The sequence below is a fragment of the Schistocerca americana genome, chromosome X (assembly GCF_021461395.2).
Source record: "Schistocerca americana isolate TAMUIC-IGC-003095 chromosome X, iqSchAmer2.1, whole genome shotgun sequence".
Taxonomy (NCBI): domain Eukaryota; kingdom Metazoa; phylum Arthropoda; class Insecta; order Orthoptera; family Acrididae; genus Schistocerca; species Schistocerca americana.
Window position 1 is genome coordinate 302036383 of NC_060130.1, and position 12212 is coordinate 302048594.

The 12212-nt window shown below is 40.1% G+C and overlaps 1 protein-coding gene across 2 annotated transcripts in view; it reads right to left on the reverse strand.

Annotated features, from left to right (window-relative positions):
• Positions 1-12212, reverse strand: part of LOC124556576 (1-phosphatidylinositol 4,5-bisphosphate phosphodiesterase eta-2-like) — a 409152-nt gene that overhangs the window by 194977 nt on the left and 201963 nt on the right. For both annotated transcript variants that reach the window (XM_047130534.1, XM_047130533.1), the window contains exon 2: positions 10649-10834. In XM_047130534.1, coding sequence (XP_046986490.1) covers positions 10649-10834 — 186 coding nt within the window. The remainder of the gene's footprint in view (positions 1-10648; positions 10835-12212) is intronic.

Here is a 12212-nt window from a genome sequence, read left to right on the forward strand (position 1 = left end):
GAGAGATGCAATGAAATTCAACACAATAAGAACTAACAATGAAATTCAATATCTCTTTTAACATTTTGATGTTGCAAGGAACGGGGGGCAAGTAAGTAAGAAACATGGTGTTTCTTAGGACAATTGCAGCCTTATGATGACTGCCGTTTTGGAACGAAATTTAAGTTGACAGATTTATTTTTAGTTACCATTTTATTTAAACGTTAAACATAAAAATATACAATGTCAATGAATATTACTTATGCTTTTCACTAAAGGCACAATGCCTGTTACCACTTTTCGAATAATGCTAATTCGAAGACGAGCTCTTAAGTTGAAGCCTCCCAGTGATCTTCCGTGGTTGGATTTGGTTCTCTTCATTGGGAAAAAAAGCAGCATATGCCTGTAAGTCCAAACATTGACATAATAGTGGCTACAGACTTGTAAAGTCGTGAAAATTTACATTGAAGGAACAGAAATCTAGATGACTAATTTTTCTACGAAACCAATGACGGAAATAACCCACAGTAGGTGTATAAGTTTTAACTGTAGCTCAGTTTTCACACTATCAACATAACCTGAAAATCAGTGAAACTGTGCAACCCTTTGCAAGATGAAAAGCACTATGGTAACTTTCATTCGTTGAGTGTTTCTCTTGAAAACAAAAATGTATTGTCATAGTGAAAATGTTGTGAAAATTATTGGAACGTTTATTTCTCTGCTCCCTTATGGTGAATACAATCTTCAGTCGTATTGCTTGAAAGGGTTTTCTTTTTCTTTTTTTCCGCCACAACGGCTTTTTCCTTTTTTTCCGCCACATCGGCTTCTCGCTGTTCATCTTCCAAGCGACCATAATCTTTTGGATGGAATCTATAGTAATGTTGTTGTAAACTGATTTTTTTCGTTGTGTTCAAAGTTTTGAAGTACATTAAAAGAACACTGAGCATATCAAGGCACTATCACATACAGTAAACATATAGACTAGGTATTCTGCATTGATGCGTTGACGTTGGTGTGTCTGCATGCTCTGAAGTTTCTAACCCGAACATTGTGCGGCTTTTCATCCCTTTCAAAAGAGCTACTCACCATTTTAAGGTGAGACTCCACCCTAAAACTTAAATTAAAGAAAAAGAAAAATTAATGGTTAGTTCGCATCTTTAGCGTGTTTACTCTTATATTTCGAAACGATTCGGCTGTATCCGAATTACAAGTACGTCGAAGAAACGTTTGAAATACGGATTTCGTAAGGGGCTGTGGCACAACAAAAGATACCAAAGATAATTTTTGGTTTCTGTCACCATCAAACAGGACCATCTTTACTCCGAACTTGCCATAAACTCAAACTAGAAAAACAAGTTTCAAGATTTCCAGGAAAACTGAAGCGAAGCAATTGTCAGGCAGTCGTTGGAAATCAATTGACTTGCCTGTTAACTGTGTAAATATACATTTAGGGATACACTGAAGTCCTGTTGAGTACAATAAACAAGCTCCAAGGTAACAGGCATTGGCTTACAACCAGATATCCTACCACTCCACCTCTTCAAGAAGAGTGAGAGTAGATTTTTATTCAGAAAATTCAGGAAGAAGGCTACCCTGCCTCACACAAGCAGGAAAGGAAAACATTATGGTGCCGGTGAGCTTTAATGGGTGTGTGTCTTGTAGTAACAATTTTTTGATATGATGTTCAAATCCATTTTAAAATAAGTTTGTTTTTCTAAGCTCACTTCCAACTTTTTTATCATAAATATTAACCAGTGTGAATGAAATTTATGCAGTAAGCAGTCTTGAAGTGTTTGGACACTTCTGTGCATTAATATCATCGAAAATGTAATTTCCTTATTTTATGATCACTTTTATGTACCAGTATTAAAAAAAATTGAGACAAATTTTAAATAAACGCTAAAAGCAGTTACTAATATTTCTCATAAAATGAATAGACAGAACCATTGAAATATGTCTTGTGAATGTACCTAAAAAATCTGGCATGTAAAAATTGCGGTGTGAGTACCAGAAGTTGGTTTTCAAGAATACGGTAAAATCACATTAAAAATTCCAAACTTGAAAACTAATTAAGTTATGTGCTTCAAAACTTGAGTATTGCTACATATTTACTTAATAGACACGATTTTAAAATTGGGTTGCTATCGGGAAAGTAGAAGAAAAGTTAAATTTTTTGGCAGAGTCTCCCCTCAAGCAGTTCGCCGTATACAGGGTGGTCCAGTGATCGTGACCGGGCCAAATATCTCACGAAATACGCGTCAAACGAAAAAACTACATAGAACGAAACTTGTCTAGCTTGTTGGGGGAAACCAGATGGCGCTATGGTTGGCCCGCTAGATGGCACTGCCATAGGTTAAAAGGATATCAACTGTGTTTTTTTTTAATAGTAACCCCCATTTTTTATTACTTATTCGTGTAGTACGTAAAGAAATATGAATGTTTTAGTTGGACCACATTTGTCGCTTTGTGGTAGATGGCGCTGTAATAGTCTCAAACATATGGCTCACAATTTCAGACGAACAGTTGGTAACAGGTAGGTTTTTTAAATTAAAATACAGAACGTAGGTACGTTTGGACATTTTATTTCGGCTATTCCAATGTGATACATGTATCTTTGTGAGCTTATCATTTTTGAGAACGCATGCTGTTACAGCGTGATTACCTGTAAATACCACATTAATGCAATAAATGCTCAAAATGATGTCCGTCAACCTCAATGCAATTGGCAATACGTGTAACGACATTCCTCTCAACAACGAGTAGTTCGCCTTCCGCAATGTTCGCACATGCATTGACAATGCGCTGACGCCATGTTGTCAGGCGTTGTCGGTGGATCACGATAGCAAATATCCTTCAACTTTCCCCACAGAAAGAAATCCGGGGACCTCAGATCCGGTGAACGTGCGGTCAATGGTATGGTGCTTCGACGACCAATCCACCTGTCATGAAATATGCTATTCAATGCCCCTTCAACCGCACGCGAGCTATGTGCCGGACAGCCATCATGTTGGAAGTACATCGCCATTCTGACATGCAGTGAAACATCTTGTAGTAACATCGGTAGAACATTACGTAGGAAATCACCATACATTGCACCACTTAGATTGCCATCGATAAAATGGGGGCCAATTATCCTTCCTCCCATAATGCTGCACCATACATTAACGCGCCAAGGTCGCTGATGCTCCGCCTGTAGCAGCCATCGTGGATTTTCCGTTGGCCAATAGTGCATATTGTGCCGGTTTACGTTACCGCTGTTGATGAATGACGCTTCGTCGCTAAACAGAACGCGTGCAAAAAATCTGTCATCGTCCCGTAATTTGTCTTATGCCCAGTGGTAGAACTATACACGACGTTCAAAGTCGTCGCCATGCAATTCCTGGTGCATAGAAATATGGTACGGGTGCAATCGATGTTGATGTAGCATTCTCAACACCGACGTTTTTGAGATTCCCGATTCTCGCGCAGTTTGTCTACTACCGATGTGCGGATTAGCCGCGACAGCAGCGAAAACACCTACTTGGGCATCATTTGTTGCAGGTCGTGGTTGACGTTTCACATGTGGCTGAACAGTTCCTGTTTCCTTAAATAACATAACTATCCGGCGAACGGTCCGGCCACTTGGATGATGTCGTCCAGGATACCGAGCAGCATACATAGCACACGCCTGTGTTGCGAACGCTCACAATCAGGCAGCGAACGAGCGTGGGCGCTCTCGTTCGCCTATCAGCATTCTCAATAGGCTTGCTGTAGGCTACGACATGTATTACTAACAATAAGTTTTGACATGCTGAAAGGTTGAAAAACTGTGACCAGCCACTTTTTTATGTTAATTTGTTTCATGCTGGTTTGTTCATCTTCTAAAGAAGGAAGATAGTACGGATATAATTGCATGTCATTTGCGTGCGTTTCCGCTGCAAAGATTTTGTATTTGGTGTCCGCCCATAGAGATTTTGACTCTAAGAAACTCTCAAGGCAGATGCTGCGAATATTCCCTAAAAAAGCTTGGTCTTTCAGATAGTCTTGTTAATGTTCATTAGAGAAAATTTTACAAATTTCAAGAGACTTTTAGCCAACTTCTTGTTGTTCCCAGGGAACAACACGAGGAGATAGTCTCCTTCAGCCTCCCATTAAATTTATTTACAATATTTAGAAGATTGCCAATGATACATTAAACTACTTTTCAAAATTTACAAGTTTTTAACGAATCTGACGTTTTCTTCGTCACTGTTTTCTGTGCGTAGGCCACACATGTTTGAAATGATTTTAAGTTTTATCAGTTTGCTGTTTCTTTAAAGACTTTGAAAACCGTTTTCGCCAGTCTTCAGTGCTGACGTTTTTTCCCATCAAGTTTTAAAATTAGTCGATCAAACTGGTGGCCGTGGTACTCCGCTTTTTCTCGAAGATTATTCACTAATGAGTAAATGTTCGGATGAACTTTTGATATTAATGTATTTATTCTTCGGATCCATCCTTCTGATACTTTATAAGTGCGATGGTGCCTTCCAGTGCAGTTTCACTTCTCACTTGGCATACGTTCGTTATCGAGCCGCTGGTCTAAAAAATAGTCATAAAAGTCCTGAAGCTCTTGGTTTTCAGGCGTGTTCTCCAGAAAACACAGCCAACAATATTCCAGTAATTCCAGGGAAGATGTGCAAGAACGGAACACATTTCTATGTGACAGCGTATTTCCTCTTTTTCCTTATAGACTGGGACGAGGCCGCAACACTGAACTTGTTTCCACAAACATTAATTAAAATGGTAATTGCATCCAGTAATCTCTGTTCCAGGAAACAAACGGTTAGCTGCTTGGACGATAGTCCATCATCAGAGATGCAGGGTTCCATCCAGGAGCGTTAGTTTTAATAGCTTTAAAAAAAACGTTCATATGTTTCTCGATTTTTATTTGGAAGCAAAGCAAATGAAGTGATGTTTGTTTCCCATCAAGAACTATTAAGGTTGGCGAGGAATATAAACAACTGTCCAAACTGCTTGCTCGAACTCTTGAACGTTCCGTCGAGAAAGAATGATTCGAATGATTCGAATTTTGACAAACACCCTTTTCCCTTTTCACTGGCAAACACCAGTATTCCGTCATTCGGTCCGCCGTTATCATCTGCAAGTAAAAAATTGCTACCATCATTCATCAGTAAATTATTTTCTTGGAAGAATATTCCTCCGGAATCGGTGGGATCTTGTACAGTTCCCATATATTTTCGCCTAATGTAATGTAACGATTGTTTCGCACGCGTGTGTGATGGTAGCGATGTTACTAAGTTGTAGCCTCGATTGAAGAGCTGTTCTGCTTTTTCAATCAAAACTGCTGAAACTGTAACGTCTGTTTCTTTTGCCCGCTTCTTTGTGCTGATAAAATATTTCCGCACTTCACTTGCTGCTTCATATGGGATACAAATGAGGCTACCTTCCCCAAAAACTTATTTTTTGTGGTTAGTCTTCTTTCCATTTATTCATTTTAAAGATTACACGACGCCATTAAGTCACTTCTTGTTTGTTTGTATAGTGCCCTATATCCTGATGCAAATTGTAAATCAGTTAAGGCTTTCCTTTGGTGGTCTCGGTAAACTCAGTTATCTCAGAACAAAAACACGGGACACTATAAACATGAAACAATCGACAATCACACCAGCGATATATATTGAACCATCACAGGTTAGCCACAACACATACTTTATCTCACATCACTAAAATGTACCTGATGAACACGGACGTTAATAATAACACCATTTGACAGCAGTTTAACAGCGCCACAATGGGTCACGCCCATGTAGAACACATTTCAAAAAAAATTTAAAAATAGTTGTAGTCTTCGGAATTGAATAAATTATATATCTATTAAAAGGTAATAGTCTGCAGATTCAGAAAACGCAAAAAAGTAAATATTGAACTTTTCATGATTTTGAGCCTTTCCGGAGCCCCTTAAGGCGCTCACAAGGGGAGGCCGCCAATTGTGAAATTCAGATTCGATTCATACTGCGCATAATAAAAGCTCATGGCCAGAGGTGTAATGTGGCAAAGCACCAAGATGCACTTCTCAGCCGTTGTCGAGAAAATCGACAGTTAAAAGAAACCGTTGCGGTGAAATACTCTGTATGATTTATAATTTCCTACAGCGTCGTGACGCAGCGGTAAGAGCTCGGGTTCGTAATCGGAAGGTCGCCAGATCGAATCTCGCGCCATGCAACCCTTTTTTTTAGTATTTGTTTTTTTGTAATTCAAATATATATATATATATATATATATATATATCGTGGGGTCTCTAATTCGAACGTTTGACTTACACTATACGTATTCGTTTCGGAATATCGTTCCTACGTCTTCCGTTAACTACACGTGTAAACGTTATGAAGATAATTAATAACATTTGTGAAATGCAACTTTGTTTGCGGAAAACATAATCATGTTCGAAGTCGCCAGTTTTTCCACGACAAACGACTTTCAACAACTTATTATATGCATAATTGTAGCAACTGATTGCCGGGAATTTTTATATATATATATATATATATATATATATATATATATATATATTTGAATTACAAAAAACAAATACTAAAAAAAGTTGCATGTCGCTAGATTCGATCCAGCGACCTTCGGATCACGAACCCGAGCGCTCACCGCTGCGCCTCAACGCTGTACGGAATTATAAATCGTAGAGAGTATTTCATCAATGGTTTCTTTTAACTGTCGATTTTCTCGACAACGGCTGAGAAGTGCATCTTGGTGCTTTGCCACATTACACCTCTGGCCATGAGCTTTTATTATGTGCAGTATGAATCGAATCTGAATTTCACAATTAGCAGCCTCCCCTTGTCAGTCCGGAACCGCGCGACTGCTATGGTCGCAGGTTCGAATCCTGCCTCGGGCATGGATGTGTGTGATGCCCTTAGGTCAGTTAGGTTTAAATAGTTCTAAGTTCTAGGGTACTGATGACCACAGATGTTAAGTCCCATAGTGCTCAGAGCCATTTTCTGAGAAGTGTAGTTACCATTATTTTGGGATTACTGATTGTACATGGTTTCCTTTTTGTACTGATTTTCATGTTCAGTGAAATTGTATTTCACGTCACCCATTGAAGGGCTGCCGTAATCTTGATATTGCAGTTTCTTATTGTATTATTCAATAATAGCACTAACTCTTTCTAAAGTACTCCTAATTTACTCGCACACAGTCATTTATGAAATTTGTAATGCTTTCATGGGCTGTTCCCATGTGCTCTTATATACTTGAACTATTAAATGAGTTTTATCTTCAGCTGAATCGTTATTCGAACAAGCTGCCATCAGGAGTAACATTTCTCAATTATTTCCATGTATTTTACAGCCAGTACAAGGTAAGTTAATGGTGCCGAGAACTTTGAGATTTTATGCTGATCTTGAATATATCTGGAGTGCTTACGGTATTTCAATTTCGTTTGTGGACATGTATTTGGGTGTTTCATCCTAAGAGTACGTGATCGTTCTATGAGGGAGGACAAGATACACTTATGGATTTTGCCACGAAATTAGAGATTGTGATTGTAATGTAGCACCCATTTAAAATAAGTTTCAAGTCCCCTTTATGTTCATCATTGTACCTACTACTAAATATAGCAGTCAAATTGAAGTGAGTTCGCGTTAATATTCATTCTTGAATCAAAATTTTGCATAAAAAGGGGTATATTTTCAGTGTATTTTTACTGAAGATATATCAATTATGTACTGAATTCAGTTCGAAAAATAAGTAGCAGGTTTTCACTGTGCACATATGCCTTCAAAGTAATAAGGTCAAAAACATGTTTCAACAAAGATGTCGGCTGACTTGTACGCCAGTCTTCCCAATGTACCGAAATCAGCCGATGGCAGCCAGATGTTGCTTCAGAGTGAGCTCACGTTTTTGTTGCCTCGTTGGCGACACTCCGGAGAGGCTTCTCCAGAAAAAGTAGCTCTGTACTGCCAACCTGACCACAGAGACAGTGCTGACTCCTCCTGTGGCGTTTCAGACGAAGAGGTGGCATCGGTATCTGGCATTTTAAGGTTGGTCATTCTGCGGTGGCGCCAGACCGGTCTCCCCCGCGAAAAACGAAATCTTGCTCCACGGAAGCGTATCTGCGAAGCGAGTTTGAACTCAGTGGCTCACCTCTTCCTTTTCAACTGATACGTCATCTTGGAACAATTTCAACAAAATTGATTTCCCGAAGTCTAAAAATTATACTGACCTCATCTGGTGGTCCTTTTCGCTACCAACAAGTCGATCGGTGTGGAATCGCTGGGAAAATTACTTTTATGGGTGAAAATTGTCTAACAAATTTACCAGTTCCATAATTATGTCTGCGATCAATCCGTGTCTGCAGTAGTTCGGTTCGTCATCTGTTTTACTTTTTGAATATTTGCCCGGGTTTTGAATTAGCTAAATATTTCCTACCACTCTCTTTATTCACTGGCAATAGATCGCTCCACTCGAACTATCAACACAACTTGCGCTATTAAGGGTATCCTACGACTTCCACATCGCTGGCAACCGGTTATACACAATGACGGAGACTACTTTGAAAGACAATAAAAGTTTGAAACGAATCTGTTCTGAATAAGCTGTAATTAAATAGTTGGCACTATTAAGGTTCCAACCTTCATACACCACAATGACTTTTTGTCTCATTTTTATCTTGACATTTTCTAGTGATTTTTCTTTTTGTAGATTTCTAGCCCTGCAGCCCCCTTTCAACCCGGTTCTATCGGTATATTATAAACACAAATTGAATCCGAACACATCCGACTATTTGTGAGCAACTCCAATTGTCATTTATATTCACTAAATTACCCATATAATTGGCCATCAACGTAACATAAAATTATATGTAACTTAATTTTAATCAGAAGACACACTGTAATTATGATCTATAACTCAGCTGACGCCGTAACGATGATCTCAAAAGCGGCCATGTTGAAAAACAAGTTTTTTACCTGTGGGTAGCAATCTTGTCACAATATCGAAATGTAGTAAGCACACAATTTGACAGCTATAGATCTACATGTTTTCAAGATGGCACTGTGTTGTCTTTTGTCCAGTGTGAAGCTGACAACACTCATACAGCAATAAATTTCAGTGCATGTTACATGGTCCGCTGTTTATTCATTAAAGGCAAACAAACAAATATTCGGCAAAGTGCTTGTTATTAATTGAACCCGTGGATTGGAGGAAAGGTACAACCATCAAAAAAAAAAAAAATGTTCAAATTGCTCTAACAAGGGAACCTCCCCATCGCACCCCCCTCAGATTTAGCTATAAGTTGGCACAGTGGATAGACCTTGAAAAACTGAACACAGATCAATCGAGAAAACAGGAAGAAGTTATGTGGAACTATGAAAAAAAATAAACAAAATATACAAACTGAGTAGTTCATGCGCAAGATAAGAAACATCAAGGAGAGTATCAGATCAGGAGCGCCGTGGTCCCGTGGTTAGCGTAAGTAGATGCGGAACGATAGGTCCTTGGTTCAAGTTTACCCTCGAGTAAAAAGTTTATTTTTTTTCTTTTCAGACAATTATTATCTGTGCGTCCGTCCGTCCGATGCGAGGTAACTGCGCCGTAGTATGGGGACGCTACACCTAAACAAACATCGAAACAAAACATACGTTCTGACAGAGCACAGGGAAAACTGTGCGACTGTGAAACTGTTGCATTCATTTGTTGCAGTTTATGTGACAAACTCTTATGTTTTCATCACTTTTTGGGAGTGCTTATCATATCCACAAGAAAACCTAAATCGGGCAAGGTAGAAGAATCTTTTTAACCATTCGCCAAGTGTACAAGTTTGGTGGGTCGACAACATATTCCTGTCATGTGACGCACATGCCGTCACCAGTGTCGTATAGAATACATCAGACGTGTTTTCCTGTGGAGGAATCGGTTGACCTATGACCTTGCGATCAAATGTTTTTGGATCCTATTGGACAGACACGTCCTTTCGCCTACTAATCGCACGGTTTTGCAAAACACAGGCACTAAACTTATTACAGTGAACAGAGACGTCAATGAACGAACGGACAGATCATAACTTTGCGAAAATAAAGAAAGTAAACTTTTCACTCGAGGGAAGACTTGAGCCAAGGACCCCTCGGTCCGCAGGTGCTCACGCTAACCACGGGACCACGGCGCTCCTGAGCTCACATTATCCTTGATGTTGCCTATCTTACGCATAAACTACTCAGTTTGTATATTTTGTTTATTTTTTTCATAGTTCCACACAACTTCTTCCTGTAATCTCGATTGATCTGTGTTCAGTTTTTCAAGGCCTATCCACTGTGCCAACATATAACTAAATCTGAGGGGGGTGCGATGGGGAGGTTCCCTTGTAAGCACTATGGGACTTAACATCTGAGGTCATCAGTCCCCTAGACTTAGAACTACTTAAGCCTAACTAACCTAAGGACATCACACGCATCCATGCCCGAGGCAGGATTCGAACCTGCGACCGTAGCAGCAGCGCGGTTCCAGACTGAAGCGCCTAGAACCGCTCGTCCACAGCGGCCGGCGTACAACCACCCAAGACATGTTTAGCCACAGGAGTTGTGGATTTGAGATTCGACATTGTTAGTGCGAGCTCGTGTTAATGTCATTTCAAATAATCATAGCTAGATCTCAGTACTTCAAGCGTTTCTGGTAAACTTACTCTCGTCAGGAGCGCTGGAGCAGAGCACCTTACGCGAGACCTCATATCTGACGGTCCCCTCGTCTGTGTCCAGCACGTACTTCCGGCGGTACCACTTCGAGTAGGAGCGCACTTTCCACAGCACCGTTCCTTTTCGCAGAACACTCAGGGTCTCTTCCAGTGGCTTGCTGTGCCTGTCGATGGCATCTGAAATACAAACAGAATAATTCGTGTAATTTTTTAGTTTTATTTATTGCTATGTTTAGTAAACGCGTTGCCTTGTTATCTAAATCGGATTGCAATCTTCACGATCTCTTTGAAAAATTAGCGGTGTACAAGTTGCTTCATTTTCTTAACCAGTTTTACAATAATTAAAAGTATACGCATAAGTGCGAGTAGGACTCACGCACCGAGGGTTCTGCGCAGACTTAATTTTGTACGTATCCAGGGAATCCAGAATCTCGACGATTTTCGCCTGCTATTGACATCAATATTCGCAAAATACACAAGTTGACAATTATAAAACTATACGAAAAAACGTAAATTAGTTACAAACAACGGCGTGCACACGCTTTATTCAACATGTAAACGTCACTACAGATATTCGGATTTAGGTTATGACACGTTCGATATGCCTGCCATCATTGGCGATGATGAGGCGCAGACGAATAGCGACATTCTGCATGACCCGCTGAAGTATCGGATCATCGATGCTGTCGATGAGGTCCTGAATGGCTGTTTTCAGCTCAGCAATGGTTTTGGGGTTATTAGTGTACACCTTGTCTTTAATATAGCCTCACAAGAAGAAGTCGCTGTGTTCAGATCCGGAGAATATGATGGCCAATCGAGGGCCATGCAGGGGCCTCTGGGTACCCAAGAGCCAGAATGCGGTCCCCAAAGTGCTCCTCCAGGACATCAAACACTCTCCTGCTTCGATGGGGTTGATCTCCGTCTTGGATGCACCACATCTTGCCGACATCAGGGTCACTTTGGATAATGGGGATGAAAACATCTTCCAATACCTTAGCGCACTGTTCGGTAGTCACCGCGCCATCAAGGAATATCGCACAGATTATTCCGTGACTGTACATTGCACACCACACAGTCACCAGTTGAGTGTGCAGAGACTTCTCGATCGCTAAATGCGGATTCTCAGTCCCACAAATGCATTAATTTTGCTTATTGACGAACCCATTCAAATGAAAGTGTGCTTCATCGCTCAGCCAAACCATACAGTGCGTACTAATTCCCATCATGCCCCGTGGCCAACCGTGCAGTTTGAACGTCCTAACGTAAACCGTTCAGAAGTTATGACGATTTTATTTCTTATAGTTCAATAACTGTCACACTGTTTGTCTACCCGTTACTGAGAAAAAGGGGTCTTAACACACGGACAAACCGACAGTCACACAACAAATGAAAAAACTGTGTGATATAATTGTAAATTAGCAATTTTCCGATGTTTCCCTTACGTGTACTGTGAATCCATGCTTCTTGCCAGATCTCATGATTCTAGGACAACGAGTACCTTATAGATTTTGATGAGTGAGTCTTCGAGTATCAAAATAAGGACATAAATGGCTGT